The 22,329-nt window shown below is 39.7% G+C and overlaps 1 protein-coding gene across 3 annotated transcripts in view; it reads right to left on the bottom strand.

The window, feature by feature from the left end:
- Positions 1–5,737: 5,737 nt before the first annotated feature.
- Positions 5,738–22,329, bottom strand: part of DAP3 (death associated protein 3) — a 36,171-nt gene continuing 19,579 nt past the window's right edge. For all 3 annotated transcript variants that reach the window (XM_061120626.1, XM_061120625.1, XM_061120624.1), the window contains exons 2-13: positions 21,758–21,809; positions 17,435–17,557; positions 15,993–16,094; positions 14,048–14,156; positions 13,820–13,912; positions 12,764–12,894; positions 12,002–12,082; positions 11,755–11,913; positions 11,046–11,105; positions 10,521–10,610; positions 7,070–7,187; positions 5,738–6,177 (exon numbers count right to left, since the gene is read on the bottom strand). In XM_061120626.1, the coding sequence (XP_060976609.1) occupies positions 6,092–6,177; positions 7,070–7,187; positions 10,521–10,610; positions 11,046–11,105; positions 11,755–11,913; positions 12,002–12,082; positions 12,764–12,894; positions 13,820–13,912; positions 14,048–14,156; positions 15,993–16,094; positions 17,435–17,557; positions 21,758–21,799 (1,194 nt within the window). In that variant the 5' untranslated portion in view covers positions 21,800–21,809 and the 3' untranslated portion in view covers positions 5,738–6,091. The remainder of the gene's footprint in view (positions 6,178–7,069; positions 7,188–10,520; positions 10,611–11,045; positions 11,106–11,754; positions 11,914–12,001; positions 12,083–12,763; positions 12,895–13,819; positions 13,913–14,047; positions 14,157–15,992; positions 16,095–17,434; positions 17,558–21,757; positions 21,810–22,329) is intronic.

Consider the following 22,329-nt stretch of genomic DNA (forward strand, 5'->3'; position numbering starts at 1 on the left):
CTCCGGTGTGGTGTGGTTTGTGGGATCTTAGTTCCCTGACCAGGGATTGAACCTGGGCCTGCAGCAGTGAGAGCATGGATTCCTAACCCCTGGACTGTCAGGGAATCCTGATCAACGGTTCCTTTTTCTTCACATCCTTCCCACCACTTAGTTGTTTTCTGATTTGTGGATATTCTAGTGGGTATGAAATCGTATTTTATTGTGGTTTTAATTTGCTCCTAAATCACTAGCGATGTTGAACATCTTTTCATTGTCTTGTCAGCTACTGATATGTCTTCTTTAGAGAAATGTCTATTCAAATTATTTATTTATCTTCTTATTAATGAGGGAATTGTTTTTTATATATTCTGGGTAAAGTCCTTTATCAGACATATGATTTACAGATAATGGCTCGATCTGTGGCTTGTCTTTTCATTTTCCCAGTGAAAATAAGTTTTAAAATCTTGATAAAATCCAATTTATAAAATTGGATTTGTATAGCTCACATCTTCACATGGAAGAAATATTTGCCTAATTTTTATATAAATCACCGCTTCAGATGAAAGAAATATGTGCCTAATTCAAAGTCATAAAGATTTCTTCATGTTTTCTTTTAAATGTTTTATATTTTACTTTTTATATTAGGTCTATAATCTATTTTGGATGTCTAATGTGAGGTAACAGGCAAAATTCATTTTTTTGCATGTACATATCCAATTATGTCTTTATGTCTTGAAAATCAATTGACCATAAATATAAGGGTTTGTTTCTGGACTCTCAGTTTTGTTCCATTGTCTTCCTTATGCTAGTGCCTTTGACTGTGTGGATCACAATAAACTGGAAAATTCTGAAAGAGATTGAAATACCAGACCACCGAACCTGCCTCTTGAGAAACTTGTATGCAGGTCAGGAAGCAACAGTTAGAGCTGGACATGGAACAACAGACTGGTTCCAAATAGGAAAAGGAGTACGTCAGGGCTGTATATTGTCACCCTGATTATTTAACTTATATGTAGAGTACATCATGAGAAACGCTGGGCTGGAAGAAGCACAAGCTGGAGTCAAGATTCCCGGGAGAAATATCAATAACTTCAGATATGCAGATGACACCACCCTTATGGCAGAAAGTGAAGAACTAAAGAGCCTCTTGATGAAAGTGAAAGAGGAGAGTGAAAAAGTTGGCTTAAAACTCAACATTCAGAAAACTAAGATCATGGCATCCGGTCCCATCACTTCAAGGCAAATAGATGGGGAAACAGTGGAAACAGTGGCTGACTTTATTTTTTTGGGTTCCAAAATCACTGCAGATGGTGTTTGCAGTCATGAAATTAAAAGATGCTTACTCCTTGGAAGGAAAGTTATGACCAACCTAGACAGCATATTAAAAAGCAGAGACATTACTTTGCCAACATAGGTCTGTCTAGTCAAGGTTATGGTTTTTCCAGTGGTCATGTAGGGATGTGCGAGTTGGACCATAAAGAAAGCAGAGCACCGAAGAATCGATGCTTTTGAACTGTGGTGTTGGAGAAGACTCTTTAGAGTCCCTTGGACTGCAAGGAGATCCAACCAGTCAATTTTAAGGGAAATCAGTCCTTAATATTCATTGAAAGGACTGATGTTGAAGCTGAAACTCCAGCTGATTCGAAGAGCTGACTCATTTGAGAAGACCCTGATGCTGGGAAAGATTGAGGGCAGGAGGAGAAGGGGATGACAGAGGATGAGATGGTTGGATGGCATCACCAATTCAATGGGCATGAGTTTGGGTAAACTCCGGGAGTTGGTGATGGACAGGGATGCCTGGCATGCTTCGGTTCATGGGGTCGCAAAGAGTTGGACATGACTGAGCGACTGAACTGAACTGATGCTAGTGGCACTTCATCTAAATTACTATACCTTTTTAAAAAAATTATTTGGCTGCATCAGGTGTTAGTTGCAGCTTGTGGGCTTCTCTCTAGTTGTGGCGTGTGGGTAGTTGCTGCTTCTCAGTAGTTGCTGCATGTGAGTTTAGGATGGCATGTGGGATCCTAGTTCCTCAACCAGGCATCAAACTCGTGTCCTCTGCATTGGAAGGCAGATTGTTAACTCCTGGACCACCAGGGACGTCCTTTAATTACTGTAGCTTTTCTTTTTTAACTGGAGGATAATTGCTTTATAATGTTGTATATTACATTCTGAAAATAGGAAAAGTCCTCCTGCTTTGGTCATTTGAAAAATCATTTTGGTTTTATTTCTGTATCAACTTTAGATTGGTTTGTCAATTTTTGCAGAAAAGCCTACTGAAATTTTAATGTTGATTGTATTGAATTTTTGGTTCAGTTTGGGGGAGAATTAATGTCTTAACACTACAGAGACTTGCAGTCTATGACCATGGACTCTCTTTTCATTAATTTAGATTTTTAAAAATTTCCTCAGTAATATTTTATAGTTTCTGGTGTATGTCTTGCACTTCTTTTGTTCAGGTTGCCAAGTACTTTATTTTCCTGTATTTTTGGAACAGAATTAATTAATTTCATTTTTGGATTTTTCATTGCTAGTATAGAGAAATACAATTGGTTTTTGTATAGTAATGTTGTAGTATTGTGACTCTGTTGAACTTGTTTTTGGTTCTAGTAGATGTTAGTTCTAGGAGTATGTTACCTGAACATAAAGATAGTATTGCTTCTTACTTTTGATTCTAATTCAATCCACTTGAGTGATGAAAAGCCCCCAGAGACCAGCTGTGCAGCAGGCCTAGCATGGAGGCAGTAAAACTTGGGCCTTAAGGATCAGGTCTGCAGTAGAAGGATCTTAAGAAGCAAAGGGGACTTGATAGGGTAGATGATAGAGTATTTGGAAAAAGATGATTTCGTATTTAACATTGCAAAAGTAATGAAGCAATTCTTCAGTAAGGATTTTGTACATAAATGATAGTATACCATTCCACATTCATCAAAGGGAATGAAGCATATTGATTATGAGCTTGGCCTTCCAATGATGAAAGCATTCCCTGGCCTCATGTGCAGTGAAGGATCAGGCTTGCAGTCGGTTCCTGACCAGTAACCATCTGGTAAGGGGAAGCGTAGTGACCTCTTGCTTTTTTGGGAGGGAAGGGAAAGTCCTGGAGTTTTTAGGGGCTAGCTGCCATTGTCAGGATAGGCTGTATTGTCAGTGTTCTAGTAGCCCTGCTGACTTTATCACAACAGCCTCCCCCCAGCCCCGCCCCGGGCGGTTAGGATGTGGTCAGTGGCTGCTGACCTTGTAACACTGTACGTCTTGGAGGTCCTGTGTGCTACCTATTTCCTTTTCTTTTTCTTTATATATTTATGGCTGTGCTGGGTCTTCATTGCTGTCTCTAGTTGCAGTGCATGAGCTTCTCCTGTTGCAGAGCAGGGGCTCTAGAGCGTGGGCCCAGTAGTTGTGATGCACTGGCCTAGTTGCCCCTCAGCGTGTATAATCTTCCTAGACCTGGGATGGACCCTGTGCCCTCTGCATTGGCAGGCGGATTCTTAACAACCACCAGATCACCAGGGAATTCCTTCCTTTTCTTTTTAAATTCCTTAGAGCAGGCATTGGATTTATAATTAAAATTGACAATTTCCAAGATATGCAGAAACAGCAAGGTATAAAAGAGTACACTACTGTGTTAAAAAAAATTTTTTTTTTAGAATTTTTTTCTCTAGAACTTGGTTGCTTCTAGGGAGCTGAGAGGAAATAAACCTGATATTTCATGAAATGTTTTTGTATGGTTTAAACTTTGTAACCCATTGTTGTTGTTCAGTTGCTATGTCATGCCTGATTCTTTGCGACCCCATGGACTGCAACATGCCAGACTTCCCTGTCCTTCACTTTACCTCCCGGAGTTTGCTCAAACTCATGTTCACTGAGTCAGTGATGCTGTGTAATCATCTCATCCTCTGCCGCCCCCTTCTCCTCTTGACCGTAATCTTTCCCAGGATTAGGGTCTTTGGCAAAAAGACATAGTGAAGCCAGTGAATGACATTAAGGGAACTGCATGGTGTGCTGTTTAGAAAGCCCACTGAGGCAGCCTGGTGAAAGATGGACTGGAGGGAGTAACCAGGAGTAGTTAGGAGCAGAGAAACAAATGAGCAAATGATAATAGTAACTCAAACAAGAAGTGGTGGGGTTATGTAATAAGGATGGAGAGGAGGAAGTGTGTTTGAGCTATCAGTCAGAGAAGCAGAACCATATTATTCAATAAAAAGGATCTGTTAAATGGATTCAGGGTTTCCAGTTGTGGCAGCTAGTTAAACAGTGTGTGTAAGGGTGCTTTCTGATGCTCTAACAGTCTAGCTAAACTGGGGGTTGGTCAGGGATGGAGTTTCATTTTTGATAGGGAATCCTTGAAGAGGTGGTTTAGGGTAGGGATAGGGACAGCTGGCTGTCTAGTGAAAAATGCGGATATACATTCAGACTCTCTCATGGTAATAGTTCAGATAAAGCATTAATAAAATCCAGGTTATAAATGGTAGCTACCTATCATTTAATGCAGACCCACTATGTGTGAGACACGTGACATATGTGATTTAATTCTCACAAAATCCCTGAAAGTTTAGCATTATTATTACCTTTACATAAGGTGAAACAGAGATAAGGTAAAATTAGAGAAGGAAATAGGGTAAGACAGATAGCTAATAAGTGGCTGGCTATGTCACTTCAGTCATGTTTGACTCTGTGTGCCCCATGGACGGTAGCCCTCCAGGTTCTTCTGTCCATGGGATTCTTCAGGCAAGAATATCGGAGTGGGTTGCTGTTCTCTTCTCCAGGGGATCTTCTCAACCCAAGGATCAAACTGATGTGTCTTAAATCTAACCTGCAGGTGGCAAGGTTTCGTGGTAAACCTGCATTTACCACTAGCGCCACCTGGGAAAGTCCAAAAAGGGGGAATCAAACTTCTGACTCTATAACCAGCCACCTGGACCTGGTGAGAGAATCAGACTCTTCTGAAATTGATGTGAATCTGTTTTCTCAAATCTCAGAACGATGGTAACAGATAATACTATTCTATTAACGTAGGATTAAAGATGTTAATTCATTACATATGGTGTATGCTGTATGGCAGTGGTCCCCAACCTTTTTGGCACCAGGGGCCAGTTTCACAGAAGACAGTATTTCCACGCTGGAAGAAGGGGAGGGAGGATAGATTTGGGGCGATTCATGCACATTAGAATCCACTGTGCACTTTATCTATCTGTGGCCATGCTGGGCCTTTGTTGCTGTGCACCGGCTTTCTCTAGCTGCGGTCAGTGTGGGCCACTCTTCATGGGGGCGCGAGGGCTTCTCATTGCAGTGGCTTCTCCTGTTGCAGAGCACAGGTTCTAGGTGCTTCGGCTTCAGTAGTTGTGGCTCTTGGGCTCTAGAGTGCGGGCTCAGTAGTTGTGACGTCCGGGCTTAGTCGCCCAGTGGCATGTTGGATCCGGTCAAGGGACAAGGGATTGAACCGGTGTCCTGCAAACTACAAGGTAGATTCTTAACCCCTGCACCACCAGGGAAGCCCTATTGTGCACTTTATTAGTATCACATCAGCTCCACCTCAGATCATCAGGCATTAGATCCTTACAGTTGGGGACCCCTGCTCTGGGGGTTTAGAACTTCTTTCAGGAAGCTGTAGAAAGGGGCTGTACTATACAAAGCTGCCAGACTCAGCTGGAATTTGAGGAGATTTCTCAGGGACCATGATAAGAGTAAACAGGAAGTGAATGGTCTGGGAGAGAGAAGTCAAGCTGTGGGCCCCAATCTCATAAACTGAATAAAGACTGGAAAATTTCTGTAGAATTTAGTCTCTTCAGACCCTCAACAAGCAGAATGCCAAAGAAATTCAATTTGGCCAATTCCAAATAGGCTCTTTCCATCTTATAACAACAGTTTAAGAAACATACTTAATTTTTAAGAAAAAGCTACATGATTATTTAAAATGTGAAAACCACATCTAATAAACTGGTGTTGGTTTCAGGACATCTTGTTGCCATCATAGTCCGATTACAAGGAACCCACGACAACAAAGGCTGGAGCTGACTGCAGTCCTGTGGGCCGCTCTTGTGTCCTGGGGGGCCTCCCACCTGACTGGTCCATTAGAGAAACACCCACTGTCTTCCGTGCACTTTGTGACCATGGCCTAGAGGTAGGCACACAGCCGCTCCAGCAGCCCGGGATTCCTATTGCTTAGGAACAGCAGCTCCTTCTTCCCTTCTTCTGTATGAGCTAAAATAGAATCAAACATAGATACTTGGCAGATTTCTCCTGCAGCATTGTTACTCAGCAAAATCTACAGTCAGAGGCTTATCCAAGTTATATTCTGATGTAATTAATACTCCCACGACCTCACTTCTAGACCCTTTATTCAGCCCCCCTACCCAAGTATTATTTTTTCTATGCATAATTTTCTTTTCTGTCTGTTCCTCCGACCAGCATCTAACCCTCCCTCTGTTCCAAAACTATACTCTGGACTTGAAGACCTCTTGAGAAATCTCACCATTGTGCCTCCTAACTCATCATGCTGCAGTGACTTCATACACTCCCCCTTATTCCTCTAATAACCTATCCCATTTGCAGCTAATTCTCTATTATCTAGTGATAGAACAACCTTTCTTTTTCCTCTACGCCCTACTCCACACACCCCCAGAACTAAGGCCAAGGATAAAATGAGCAGCTAGAACACTTTCATACACAAATACTAGGACAGGTATAGCAAGGCTTTGGTCTGGTGCTGGAGTAACTTCTCACACGGTTTCAGTTATTCTGTGGTGTCCCAGCACATAAGCCTCTCAATGCGGGTTTCTGAATGCTGAGTAAGTGCCACACCGAGAGCTGGCAGCAACCAGCACCTGGAAACTGCCAGTGGCTGCGCTTGGCCCGACCACCTTATTCCAGAATAATACAAGAAGTTTAGGGAGAGATATAATGTCTCATATAAATTCAACTTTAACCACCCTCCAACCTCACACTTTCTTTACCATCTAATCAGCCAGGAAGAGGTCAAGATAGAAGGGAAAAAAGCTGAAAAACAAGTTATAGGCTGCTCCTGAGGGAAGAAGAGATCAAGGGTCTGACTCAGTGGGGTTCTTCTGTGAGAGGAAAAAATTAAGCAACTGACCTTTCTCATGTTGAAGCCAATTGTTCTCCAAATAATACTGAATACAACCTTCAAATTCCTTTGGGTTATAGTTGGAAACCAGGATGGGAATAAAGGGATCCAGGGTATCAAATCCTTCCTGGAGAAGAAAAAGGATAAAGAAACAGTATTCATTAAGTGACAAATTGGTGTTTAAACACTTTTGAGGGCAAGGGCTTTGCTTTTGTTCTGTTCTATTCTACCTGATTTCACATTCTCTGGGCCTGGTTACTGTTGTTCTACCTGGCCACACACAGTATGTTTAAAAAAGAGAGAATGCTTGAGACAGGGGGGCAAGGGGGCGCCACTTATCTGAGAGTATAATGCATAAACATATACGTCTGCAACTTTTTGCAATTCTAACTTCGTCAACAATAGTTTTGATACTTCATATACTCCAAAACAAAAAAAATAAAGTGACAAGGATGGGGGGAAAAGATCCTGAATGGCATATAAACCAAAACAAATGAATCAAATTGTATTTTAAAGTTCAAACATAACACTGAAGGGAGAAGGGAGCTAACAGAAACTTGACTTGTGAACAGAGCATTTGAACTAAAGACTGGCTCCTGTCTGACTCTTTGCAGCCCCATGGGCTGTGCAGTCCCTGGAATTCTGCAGGCCAGAATACTAGAGTGGGTAGCCTTTCCCTTCTCCAGGGGATCTTCCTACGATCAAACCTGGGTCTCCCCCATTGTAGGCAGATTCTTTACCAGATGAGCCATGAGGGAAGCCCAGGAATACTGGAGTGGGTAGCCTATCCCTTCTCCAGCGGATCTTCCCAACCCAGGAATCAAACTGAGGTCTCCCGCATTGCAGGGGGATTCTTTACCAACTGAGCTATCAGGGGAGCCCAAAGACCCTTAGGCTAAAGATAAAAACTGCACTAAAACTTAGTGAAACTAAATAAAAGGAAAAAAAAAATTTGCGCTCTAATGTCTGGCAAGGAATGTCTCCTTGCCAGTCAGGGCCAAGACCCAGGCTTGCTGAGAGCAGAGGCCCTCCCAGTCCCCAGGCTGATCTTAAGAGGAGGCTGCAGAAAGCTGGGCAGCCACCATCAAGAAGGCCCTGCCAGGGGCCAGAACTCCTTTGCCAGTGTAGATTCCTCAAGTCGGGACTGTAAAACTAAACCAGTTGCACGTTTTTTTTTTAAAACAGCTTTTTTTTCCCCAAAAATGCTTTGTAGTTGTGTGTGCAGCACTTTGTCCTGATATGTGTGCTGTACAATAAGAACCAACCCTGATATATTTTTTGGGGAAAAAAACAAACCCACTTCTTACTTATAGAGAGGCAAGGGTTAGCAGTTCTGAAATTACTTTTACTATAATCTAAGATTGAGCTAATATGTAAATACACTGTGAATGAGAGCAGAGTTCTTACTACTGGAGATGAGGTTTTCAAATATAGAAAGCGGGAAGGATATAATGAATGCTGTGATGCTAGCCTGGAATTACAAGTATGAGACTTCTGGTTTTTTTAATACAGAGAAACAGACACAGACGTGTGTGCTTATGTATATAGAAACACGTGTATACAGAACATATACACATATAGGTATGTATGTATATATGAATAGTGTATACATCTACTTACTGACTCTGCTAGAGGGCCTAGAAGAAGTGATACCCACATCCTAGTAGCAGTAAGTATACCCAGCACTCAAGTCTTGGTTTCTAAATACCATTCTCCTCCAAAATGAACCAAAGCTCCTTGAAGAAATGGCTGATTTTAGCACAGGAGCATGGAAAATACAAGATGAATCTGGAACATATTCTTGTGCCTAAGGTAAAAGAAGTGCTTAGAAAAGATGGGGACAGAGGAGGAACGGTATGGAGAAAAATGATGACGACATGCTCAAGGGACACAGAAGCCAAGACAGCTTCAAGGGTACCTACTGGCCAAGTCTGGGATAACTTAAGCACCAAAATAAATAATGATAGTCAAGGTTTGTGTGTGCATGTTCAGTCGTGTCCGACTCTTTGCGACTCCATGGACTGTAGCCTGCCAGTCTCCTCTGTCCATGGAATTTCACAGGCAAGAATACTGGAGTGAGTTACCATTTTCTCCTCCAAGGGATCTTCCTGACCCAGGAATTGAACATATGTCTCTTGTGTCTCCTGGATTGGTAGGCAGATTCTTTACCACTGTGCCACTTTTAGAATCCATTAAATAAGAATCCACATTCTTATGTGTAGCAACAAATATATAAATATATAATGCAGAAAGGAAAATTCTTAAATATAAGAGAGGGTCAACTGATACATTTAGTAGTAATGATGGAGCTAGAAAATATCCATCTTGTAACTGTCATGCAATTTAGGGCAAAATCACTAATGAAAACTAAAACTGCTAAAGGGAAGCTTGAGAAATAAAGTCTCAAAGTATATCTTCATGAGATATTTATTCATTACGAAAGGAAAAGAGTAACTTTGCTAAAGAGAAATCAAGTGGACAGCATCTTAATAACCAAGTGTTCAAAGTTTATACTGCCAGTAACAGGAGAAATAAGCTTTATGTGCTTTCAGATATTATGCACTGAGAAGACACAATATAACTTTTAACATCCCATATACTCAAGAAAAACACATCAGACAAACCCATAAAATAACCCAACATAAGATAAATAACATATACTCTTCAAAAACAGAGATATAAATATGAAGGTTATAAAAGATAGGATCTGCACCAGATTAAAGGAGACTAAAGAGACATGACAGTAAGTACAATGCATTATCCAGGGCTTTCTTTCCCTGTAAAGAATACTAGAAAACTGGCAAAATCAGAATATATTATATAGATAACAGTCAATGCTAATTTTCTGATTTTGGTAATTGGGATGTGGTTATACATTAGAGTATCTTTGATTTTAGAAAACATGCATATAACGAGGGCTTCCCTGATAGCTTAGGTGGTAAAGAATCCACCTGCAATGCAGGAAACCCTAGTTCAATTCCTGGGTCAGGAAGATCCCCTGGAGAAAGGCTAGGCTACCCACCCCAGTATTCTGGGACTTCCCTTGTGGCTCAGCTAGTAAAGAATCTGCCTCCAATGCAGGAGACCCAGGTTCGATCCCTGGGTTGGGAAGATCCCCTGGAGAAGGGAATGGCTACCCATTCCAGTATTCTGGCCTGGAGAATTCCATGGACTGCACAGCCCACGGGGTTGCAAAGAGTTGGACACAACTGAGAGACTTTCACTTTCACTTTCAAGAGAGAAAAGAGGGCATCATATCTCAGGTTACTATCACATAATTCAGGAAAAAAAAAAGATGGAAAGAGTAAAGCAAACATGGTAAAGTGTTAACATTTCAGAAATCTAGTTAAAGTGCAGAGGAATATGATTTTTTTCCAAGTCTGAAATTATGTCCAAATATATATATGTGTGTATCTTCAGACAGAATGACTAAGGTAAACAAACTTTCCAGTGATCGGACCTTTCCCAGCAACTCCTGGGGCAGATAGGCTTTCCGGGGCTTAAAGAGAGACCCAGTCTGGCTCACAGTCAACACAATGGCACCTCCTTGCTGAAAGAAAGGAGAAAAAGCTGAATTTCAGCAAGACAGAAAAATGCATTTTAATCATCTGCAGATTTTTTTTTGGCCATATAGAACAGTTAAATGGCAATTAAATTATTAATTTGCGATTTGACTCTGACAATAAATTGCTACATGATCTTAAATTTATCAAAATCCTCTCCAAAGTTGGTAAGAAATAAAAACACCTTGAACAAATGCACTAAAGTGAAATTATGCCAATATTTAAAAAAAAATGGTTTTGATTAAGTGTACTCCAGTCAAGTGGTGAGATAAGCCAAATTACAGACATTAAATAAGATAGAAGAACTTTCTGTCCATGTAATTAGAGACTGGTAAATATCAACAATGAAGCAATCAAACATCTTTAAAATGAAAATACATTTTTTTTTTTTCTGAAATGTGTTAGGCATTGCATGTACTTACCCAATCATTTTTCACCATTTTCCTCAGGTTGTAAATAAGGGCTAGTTCTTCTGGGGCAATCTGCGTATTGGTCAATGTGTGAGAGGGAGGAGAGAGGAAGAGAAGAGAACGTTGCTTGTTTACTTAGATGCTCTTCTGAGACAGCTGCATTGACAACAACCAAAAAATCCTCAACTGGGATTTCTCTGGTGGTCCAGTGGTTAGGACTCCGTGCTCTCACTGCCAGGGGTCCAAGTTCAGTCCTTGATTGGGGAATTAAGATCTCAGAAGCCATGCAGCATGGCCAAAAAACAACAAACTACATAACCGTGTACCTGGAGGTACAACTCTGGGATAAGCTACGTGGCCACTGGCCCTCAAACTGCCATGCTTCTGGAAATTAAAACAGTGGAAAAAATAACCACTGCCCCAAACCACTTATTTCCTTGATGCTTCTGATCGTCTCTGCTTAGAATAGGGAACATAATTTTGAAAAGAGAATAGAGAAAATTGTGAAAAGGAAACACAGCTTTTGCTGTCATGCTCTTGGTGTTCAGTGGATGACAGAACATGGCATCACCTTGTCCTTCTGATACATTTTCACTACACATTTCATATATTCCAAAAGCAAGAAAATACGCTGCCTGGTTTAAAAGGCTATTTCCCAGCCTACGTATATAATGATTCCTGAAATCAGAGAAACCAAAATAGAGAAACTTAGTGTTCCTACCAGGCTTTTATCTTCTCTTTTCAGTGTGGTCCTTCCCCAGAGAGCATTGACTCCATCCACTGCTACCAGGAGGCGAAAAATACCCTGAGAACTTTGCCTCTTTAGCTCTTTAAGCACAATCCCAACTGCATCTGTGGCATTCCTCACTCGCATTATGCCCTGTGGGGGAAGAGAGACAGTGGACTGCAGTTCTACAAGAGGCTGTCTCTGGTTATCCTAGAGTATATGTTCAGTCTTTTTTTAATACCTGTTCAACTACTTCTGCCAGAGGACTGCCTTTCTCAGTGCTTTCTCGCTTATTCCAGACATACGTGTCTTGAACTTTTATCTAAAAATAAAACAAAGACCCAAAAAGGCCATTTAGCCTGATGATGAACCCATCCCTAGCTAGGAAGGTAGGGTAGGAGGTTAAGATTATTAGTAGTCAGCTTTGATCTATTTTTCAAGCCGAGTAAGAGACCTCAGCAGGAAGTGAATGCTTTCTAGCCCATTTCAGCCTGGAGAAAAAAGAAACACAAGAAAAAACATAAGGGATTCTGATTAAAAAGGCCCAGGAAAAAGCCTTGCTATCTGCATTTTTAACAAGCTCCTAGGTGATTCTGACTTACATCAGAGTCGAAAACCCCTAGCCTAGAGACTGTGAACAAGAATCACTACAAAATAATTTTACGAATGTTTCTGGTTCCTAAAAGATCTAATCTGGAAAAAGTTATGTAGTTGAAATGTACGTTAGAGGATTTTAGGCTGTCACCTTGGAAAAGTCAAAGAATCTATCTGGACTTCCTTTTGCTACACACCGGATGCAGACAGCTTATTGCTGCCTCTATTTCCCATGCATAAAAGAGTTTCAGGGTATGGACTCGCTGTGAATAAATGTATCAAAGAAATAAAAAATGGTATAGTTATCCCAACTACAATATTAGTTCACCATAGTTTGCTGGTACTTAGGGCACAAAGAAGATAAAATCTTAAGGGCTGTCCAGCACCAAACTTCTGGGAATCTAGTCACCTGACTCAAGAAACGCTCATTTGCAGTTTTGAAATTCTTCAGCCAGATTGAAGCCTCTAAAGGTTGGTCAAAGCGCTGTTTGTTGTAGGTGGACTGCAGAAGATCCCGGCAGTTTTTGACCCAAAGATGAGCTAATCAAAAGGCAAAAGAAGACAAACTAGGTAGGAACTGACTGTAATCAACTCAAAATACTCCATGCCTCTTTCTGTTACAGGAGATGACTTTAGATTCCCATATATATTTCTTAAAGCCTTCCTGCTTCAGAGGTTTATTTTTTGATCTAGTCCATCATAAATATTATCACTATACACAATACACAAACAAATGGACTAAAGGTCATCTTAGCTTCTTGGCAGTGTTAGTTAGAATATGTCGATGCAAACAACACTGAACAAGACAAGGAGAGACAGGGACTTCCCTGATGGTCCAGTGATTAAGAATCTATCTACCTGCCAATGCAGGGGACATGCGTTTGACCCCTGGTCTGGGCAAGATTCCACATGCTGCAGAGCAACTAAGCTCATCCTCTGTAACTACTGAGTCTGCACACTGCAACAAGAGAGGCCACTGCAATGAGAAGCCCATGTACTGTAACGAAAAGTAGCCTCTGCTCGCTGCAACTAGAGAAAGCCTACACACAGCAACGAAGACCCAGGGCAATCAAAAATAAATAAAATTCTGTATTAAAGAAACAAAACAAGGAGAGATATGTTAAGTGTGAGAGGTTAATTTCTAAAATTCATGCTGACAGCCCAGAATGCTGACAAGCAGTGAAGGCTCTGTGGGTCTCAAAGTTGTTAGCTGATGGCATAAAGCCTGTGGTGAACACAAAGGTGGGAGTTGATGCTCATGGGCATTAGGTAACTACCAGAGGACTGCTGGGCCAAAATACTTCATTCTTATTATCAAAAGGTTCCCGAACTAGCTCACACCAATCTGCCTCTGGAGCAGAGACCTCTCCCTTAGTTGTCAGAGCCCTGCCAGAAAACTGAAGTCACAGTGCCACCACAGGAACAGAGTGACTAACCCAACACAGTGAGGGGAGGACGTTCTTACCATCTGGAATATGCAGTATCAGCCAGTCTTGTTTTGCACAGAAATGAATAATATGGCAAAGACTGAGGGTTTTTCCTGTTCCCTTCTCGCCATCTAAAGCACTCGCTGTTAAAGAAAACACTACCAAAAGGGATACTCCCGCTGTCAACAAATAAAGCATTTCTTCTTTCCAACGTTTGAGGGAGGAAAGCACTGGCTCAGACAGCCCAGGCAAGTAGGAAAGGATACAGAGGACGTATCGTACAGCTGGATGAGCAAAATTGGTGTTTTTCAGGTAATGCAGAAGCTCGAGGGCTGGTTTCCTTACCATCAGGCAAGCTTCATTGAATGTCTTCACCTAACAAGATGGGAAAAGAGGGAGGAAAGGGTGGGGCTGGAACTTCTAGCCAGTTTTTGGTAATATACACTGAGCCTAATACAGCAACCATAGAATCAAACTGCCTACTTCTCATTTGTTCAGTTAAAGGATGGTGGTATTGAATTTGAAAATTTAACCATGTAATTTAGCTAAAAATTAAAACATATCATCCCACACCAAGCACATAACAGTCAGCTTTTGATTATTTCTGTAAATGAAGCATTAGTTGATTGAAATTTACAAATAATTGTGACGTCTCATAACATAACTATGCAAACTACTTAAGGCTGATACAAATATTACAAGTGTGTAAAATGCTGAACAAGGTATCTGATACATGGTAATCATCAAATAAATGTTAATTCTTTAAAATTTATTTTTATCTAGTTCTTACTGTAACCACCTAGACTTTTCCCTGAACTATATATGTACCAGCTCAGGTTTGCCCCAGCTATGAGGCCATACGTGACAATACCAGCATGTGGATATATCAGAGAACTAACATACAAAATTAATTCCTTTTTTAAAAAAATTAATCTCCTTTTTGCCACCAGGAATAGTTCGGTGGAAAAATTTGGGAAGCAGTGATATGTGTGAAAATGGTTTGCAAATAAAGTATTTAATAATATGTATTGATAAAAATAAATAGCTAACAAATACTACTCACAAGTATGTCAGATAAGGGTTAAAATAATGTTGTTGTTGTCGTTTTTAAATCCTAACCAAACAACTGGATTAGAAAAGGACTTTGACATGTTAAGTTCAAACCTAACAGAAAGTGAAAACTTCAAAAACATGATACAGATATTAAAACAGAAATGCCGTTATTAGGCAATATGACAGTACTAAATACACAGACAATAGTGAGGGGGTTGGCTTTTTACGGAAATGGAAGCTATGGAAAGAAAGTATGCGTAATTCCCTCCAAAGCACTGGTGGGTAAGCCATTCTGAAAGCAACCTAGGATAAAGTTAGACCCTCAGAACCATGTTAGAGATTGCACTATGAATGTCTTGGAACAGTTTAAAGTAATGATTTCTTCTAATTGTGTCCTATTTCCAAACAACAAAATTGTTGATGAGAGTCTATGCTTGAGAATTAGCTCCTTTACTGGTGTCTCATCTGATTTCTTGAAATAAAGCACACTGAAGAAATGACATCCTCTGACTTCTAAATATCACCTGCACATTCAAGTTTGATAATAAGAAGGAATAATTTCTGAAACTGAAAATAATTGAGCAGGAATTAGCCAGAGAACCAGTTTTGCCAATAAACCCTGCTTCCAGTTAATTGAATTCTTTCACTGGCTATTAAGGCAACCCAAGATCACATTCTTTGGGTTGACGTTATGACTACAAAACTATATTTTCTGAAAACCCATAAGACTGAAGAACAATGAGTGATGCATATCTAATTCATATATTGTTTCTGACTCATGAATACGTTTTTGTTTTTCTACACATATTAACTATTTTCAGGATATTTTGCTAAAGCAAATATTAAGCTAATTTTTAACAATTTTTGAAGGCTGAAGTTCGTAGAAATCTGTTGGTAACACAAGAAAAAAGAGTGGGGTATTATTTATTTACTTAAGAATATTTTGCCTGGCTTCGAAAAGGATTTAAATTGGTTAACTTCAGACCTGCTTAAAGTAATAATAGTAACAGCACTATTCACAAAAGATAATCAATAGCTGAATTTATCTTTTTGAAGATTCAAATTAAATCTTGTAGTTTTCTACTCATTTAATTCTACGCCTCTGCCATCAACGCCTTGTGCCACAAGCCCCCTCCAAAACCCTCCCGTTGTGAGCACCTGCATTGCAAAGCGAGGAGGCAGGCCGTGGGGGAACACGGTCTTCAGCTCTTGGACAGATATGCTGTAGTGCCGACCCACATGCTGCTCCCCGTGCTTGGCCTAGGAAATGAAAATGCAAACAAGTATAACGGAGAGTGACAAAGACTTTAAAAAAGCGTCAAGGGCTTTCTAGACTCTACTGAGGAAACAGTTCTCAGAACTGGAAAAGATATTCTATTCTTTCATATCTTATCTTAGACAAAAATGTTCATTGTTGTCCCCAAATCCACAGTGCATATGTTGAACATAAAGCTTATATTGGCCCGAATGATGCAGTCAGTTGCTCAGCAACATAAACCCTAGATGTGGAGGGAGCAGAGACAATTCTTGCCATCTGGATTCTTCTGTGCTGTGTATAGAGATTCTCCAATCACGTGACAAGATCATCTGCATGCCACTGTTGCCATAGAAACCCCAGAGGAACTGGCAGATAAAGGGACTACAATTACAGGGAAAAGCTGAAAGGCACTTCAATGACTTCATTCACTTATCCTATTTCATTTTGTGCTTGTGAAAGTAGATGAACGCTAGAGACATAAATACAACACACCCTGCTGAGATGGTGTTTTGGGTAATGAGTTATGTTTTTTCCATTCCACATGTGCAGCATATGTTAAGATGCGGCAACTCAGAGGGCAAGGGTAGGAACAAAAAGGGAGAGAAAAACTATTGGTTCCCTTCACATTTAGGCACAGATCACACAACTAATTTCATTTATAAGAGGCAACAATAATACTGAGGAATGAGAAGTAAGTGTTTAGCCTAATGGGACCTGAAGTAGAAAATGCAACCAGATGGATTACTAGGAAGACTGTGTTCTGGACCTGCCCTGCTATGTGATCCTGGGCATGTAAGTTGATTTCTTAGGATTCTCCAAACCAGGGTTGGTAAACTATGACTGGCTATCCATTTTCATAAATAAAGTTCTACTGGAGCACAGCCATTGGTTTATGGCAGAGCTAAGTAGCTGTAACAGAGATCACTAAGTAGCTGTAACAGAGATCACTCTAAAATATTTATTATCTGGTCCCTGAAGGAAAAGTTTGCCAACCCATCATTCAGTAAGATCAATAATAACTACTAAATTTAACTTCTAAGATATTGAGTATTTAAGTGTTTACTAGGTACCCACTCTATATATAACAAAACTGATAGCATGAAGTGAGTTCAATGACAGACATTAAATCAGAACAGATACAGACTGATCTGCCTGAGTTGTATTACTAGAGTGTCAGACAGGGATGGGGAAGATGAAGGTTCCAGAATGCTGTCTCAGGTACATTGTCTGACTGTATGTAAATCTGCTTACCTTCCTTTGGTTTCAGTTTTCCTGATATATAAAACAATGGCAAACAAATTATAAGCCCTGAAAAAAATCCATACACATATTAGCAACTCACCGGATTGTTCTCAAGGGTGCGGGAAATAGCTCTGGGACTCTCATTTGGAACCTGGTTATTCAGATGAGCAACAAGGCACTGGGGTGCCTGGGTCCCTAAGTGCAAAAAACGTCCAGGGTCCAACTATAAAAGAAACCGTTTTAGTTTTAAATTATTAGGCTTTTTATGCTTGCTGAGGTTTAAAGCCATATCTGCAACGGGGAAAATATTACCAACATGCATTTTAGTTTTATGTAAAACAGAACCTTGTTATTATTTATAATTCTCTAAGTCCAATCACATTATTCATACTCTGAATCTGTTCCAGCTGGTGCTGCTATGTCTGGGCACTGTCCCACATGGAAACAATTCCATTAGAGACTATTCAGGAGTATAGCTCAGCCATTAACAACTAGACTCAGGAAATTTCTTTTAATGCTCTTGCCCAAAGTAATGAATGGTGGCCAGTATTGTACAATTCCCAGCTGTCTAGTAATCCTAGTCACCTCAGTTATTAGGGGATTAGTGCAATGTTCCTATTTGTCAGGTATAATTACACTTCCTGCAACAATGTGCTGGCTAGCTTTGCCCTGAAATAAAGAATCTTTCATTAAGGACGAGTAATGAGGGAGTGTGTAAAGCATCCAGCTAAGTGAAAATAAACTGCTCTACAGGCAAGTTGGTGAACTGCACATGGAAACCTCAAAACTGGGGGAAGGCTGGGAAGAGGATGCAATTTCAGGAGATAAATCTAAGAAAAAGCTAACTGGAGAACTCCTGAGCTGAGTTAGGATAACAGGCATTGTTTACAAGCAAAGAGATGCCAGTTACAAGAGAAAGATTAGAGTATGGATCCAGCAGAGTCAGGAGGACAGGGATGTGAGAGATGGTTATATTAAGGGAGTTTCTTGCTAGGTCATTAGGTAATATGAAAGCTGCCTGTATTTATATTCAGTCTCTCTAAGCAGCTGCATGAATGCAGAAAATGTATATTATTTTTATACTACCTTTTGTAACACTTTTATCCATTTGTAAGACCTTTAACTCTGTAACAGCTTTTTAACTAGTATCTTTGAATCTTTCACAGTCCAAAAGATTTGTCCTCCAGAACAGGTTTCACCTTCAGCTAATGAAAACGTTGGGATGATTCTCTATTTCTGTTAAAATAAGTCTCAAAGTCCTTAACATGATAATTAAGGCCACTGCTGTAAGTTCAACCTACCTTTCTAGTCCCACCCCTTTATAAAGTCTATACTCTAGCCAGCCAACTGTGCTAAAACATGTTATTCAGTTTTATGCCTTTATAATTCTGCTCATTCTACTTCATCTTCCCTCTCTCCCTATTTAAATCTTACTCATCCTTTAAGACTCATCTCAAATGTCATATCCTTTGTGAAGATTTGCCAGACACCTCCAGGCAAAAGCAATTATCTTTCCCTCTCTATTGATAGCACTTTCTTTGTACTGCATGCATTTTTACTCTACCTGTAACTACGTTCATGGTTTTCATTAACTGAGTACCTAAAAAATGCTAGGCAACACATATACACATTATTTTTGAGCCAAGAATCCTAGAAGATAGGTAGAGTACTACACTGTTTTATTATGAGGGAAATCATGGTTCAGGGAAGTTAGATAACTTTGTCTAAAGTCACTGAGTTGAGAGGTTTTGAAACCAGAATCCAAATCCAAGTCTGTCTGACTCGAAAGTCTTTACCTTTATTCATCTTACATGTAAGTTTGTCTCCCATTTTAGGCCACACACACTTGGAAGAGAAGGGACTAGGTATTGTACATCTTTGTATCTACTTCTCTGGGAATCTAATGCACCAAAAATGCTTCATGCTTGTGCCCTGGAATAAAAAATCTTTCTCAGAGACACGTGACGGGGGAGTACAGAAACCATCAAGCTAAGTGAGACTAAACCGCACTACACTACAACTTGGTGAACTGCACATATAAACCTCTGAACCAGAATTCGCATACATTAATATTGAGTTGGCCAAAAGGTTCGTTCTGGTTTTTCTATAACATCTTATGGAAATTTTTTGGTCAACCAAATATAAAGTAATAGAGTAAAGTAATACAGTTGCTGCAATTTTGAGGATGCAGAGACAGCAATGTTTATCACATATCTAAATACTCTAATCTCCCAGCTTCCTTTGCAGATAGATTGGGGTCACATAATGTGTTCTGCTAATAAGCTCTAAATGGAAATAACTTGGGTCACTTCTAGTCAGGAAGCTAAGAATGGGTAAAAATTCCCTTTTTCTTCTGCTGTGGCAAACTTAAATCTACAATGTGAGATCAGTTCAGTTCAGTCACTCAGTCATGTCCAACTCTTTGCAATCTCATTAACGTAGCCTGCCAGGCTCCTCTGTCCACAGAATTCTCCAGGTAAGCATATTGGAGTGGGTTGCCATTTCCTACTCCAGGGGATCTTCCTGACCCAGGGACTGAACCCAGGTCTCCCACTTTGAGAACAGATTCTTTACCATCTGAGCCATTAGGGAAGCCCCCATATCTGCTTATAAACCAATTTTTATTTTTTGGCTGCAGCGCAGAACATGTGGAATCTTAGTTCCCCGACCAGGGATTGAGCCTGTGCCTCCTGCAGTGGAAGTTCAGAGTCCTAACCACTGGACAGCCAGGGAATTCCCTGCCAGTAACCGTTTCGGAAATATAGCAACAGCAAGAACAAAACAAAGCACAGACACAAAACACACAAAAAATACACAAAAAACAATATCAAGTGCTGAGTTAAGCCAATGAGAATTCAAGGTCTGTTACCTCAACGTAGCATCTGAACAATGCACCTTACTATTGATAAAATTTTTTCAGTTCTACTGCAGAGAAAACATGTCTCCAAATAAAGTAGCATTCAAATGGAAAATTATATTCAAGGACCACAAGGTGGTGCTATTTCTACAAGAAACCTATGACATTTTAGTTAAGTGTTTTTTTGCAGCAAATCAAAAGCTAACAAAATGGACTCCTTACTCCTTAGTGTGATACATGGCATCACCTAGCTAACCTCTCATTTCCAGGGTAAACCACCACCTGTACAACTGCTTCTGCACTGTTCCAGAATGAAAACCATGCAGTTCTTCAAAGAACAGCATTCATGAGCCAATAAAGGTTACTCTAAACCAATCTACAAAAAGCATAAAAATTTTCTGACATTCCTCTGCAGTTTGGACTCAAGACTTTCTTGTCTGCTATTAAGGAAGAAGAAATTGTAGCCTTTTAATATAATTAGTTGGGGCTAGAGTCCATCCATTTGTTGATTTTTCCTTTCATTTTCATTTTGTTTTATAAAAAGGGGTTATTTTATGCATATAGGTTTGTCATGAATCTCTGGGGAAAAGATGACTCCCATAAGAAGAAGGACTCCTTTTTAATGAAATCTAATCTGCAATTAAATGATCAGATGGGAGTGACTAAGCCCTTCTGCTCAGTGCTCATCCTTCAGGGTTTAGCTCTTTAGGATTTCCTCTGGATCCTACTAATCCAGTTAGGTGCCTTCACCATACTATGACAAAATCATTTAATCATGATTCTGCTACTGGATTTTGAGGTCTCAAAGAAAAACATGGGCCATAAAATGCAATACAGCAGAGTGGTTAAGGTCATAGCCTTTTAAGTCAGACAGACCCGCTATCTAGTCTGGGCTTGACAACTTCACACCATGTTACCTCAGGCAAGTTACTTAGCCATTCTAATCCTCAATTTCTGCCTCTGTGAAACAAAGATATTATGTACCTTAGGGTTGATCATGAAGATTAAGAGAAATAAAGCACTTAGCACAGTGTCTGGCACATAATGAATGCCCAACAAACAGCAACAGTTATTAGTGAGATGAGTCATCTAGAATCCCGAGCATCTGCCTTATGGAATGTGCTGAAAAATTATTTGCTAATTAGAAGACAGAATGAAGTAAAGTAACAGAATTGTCTTTCTTACATATGACTGTTATTTAATCAACTATCAGAAATTGGCAACTTATTTTTTTTTCCATACTTCATTAAGGGATGATAACTCAACTAGAGAATAATAAAAATTAATAAAGATGACTGTGCTTAAGCTTATTTATCTACTAAAAAATGTTAATTCTCCTATGATAGGATAAAATTCCATGGACAACTATTCAACTATTACTGGATTTTTAGGGCAGTTAGGAGCGAAGTGTATGGCAGAGAAAAGGAATTGTGAATGCTTTTTTATTGAGTGGTCAGTCAGCTCAAGTTCACCAGAGCATTTTATTCTGGATACAATCAATTTAGAAAGGAAATCCACCTAATTAAAGACAGTTTGCACAAAGCATTTAAGTCAGTTAGGACTCACCTTATGGACCCTGGAGACAAGCCTTGTCATTCCTTTCAGCATTATCCCTGTGCTTAAAAAAAAAAAAGTGAAAAGGTAAGCCACAACGGAGAAAAGATATCTGCACAATGGGTTAGTACCTAGAATAAAGAATGCCTAGACATTGATTAAAAAATGATCAGAGGCCATGAACAGACATTTCACAGAAAAAGGAATACAAATGGCTAGTAAATCCATGAAAAGAGTTTCACCCTGATGACAAATCAGAGAAATATAAATTAAAACCACTACAAAGAGATTTCCACAATCATATTGAGAAAAATAAAAAGGACAACAGCAAATGCTGAAGAGATTGTGGAGCATTGGGAACTTTCCTATACTGTCAATGGAATCATAAATACAAATATCTTAGAAAACAAATTTGAAATTATCTATAAAGTTGAAAATGTACATAACTATGGCCCAGGTATTCTACTCTGTATTTATTTTAGAAAAACACATATATAGGTACACTGAAAAATATGTATTACAATGTTTATAGTAACAGAATATGAATAATCAAAAACTGTAAAAAGCACAAATGTCCACTGATA

The sequence above is a fragment of the Dama dama genome, chromosome 20, assembly GCF_033118175.1.
Source record: "Dama dama isolate Ldn47 chromosome 20, ASM3311817v1, whole genome shotgun sequence".
NCBI lineage: Eukaryota > Metazoa > Chordata > Mammalia > Artiodactyla > Cervidae > Dama > Dama dama.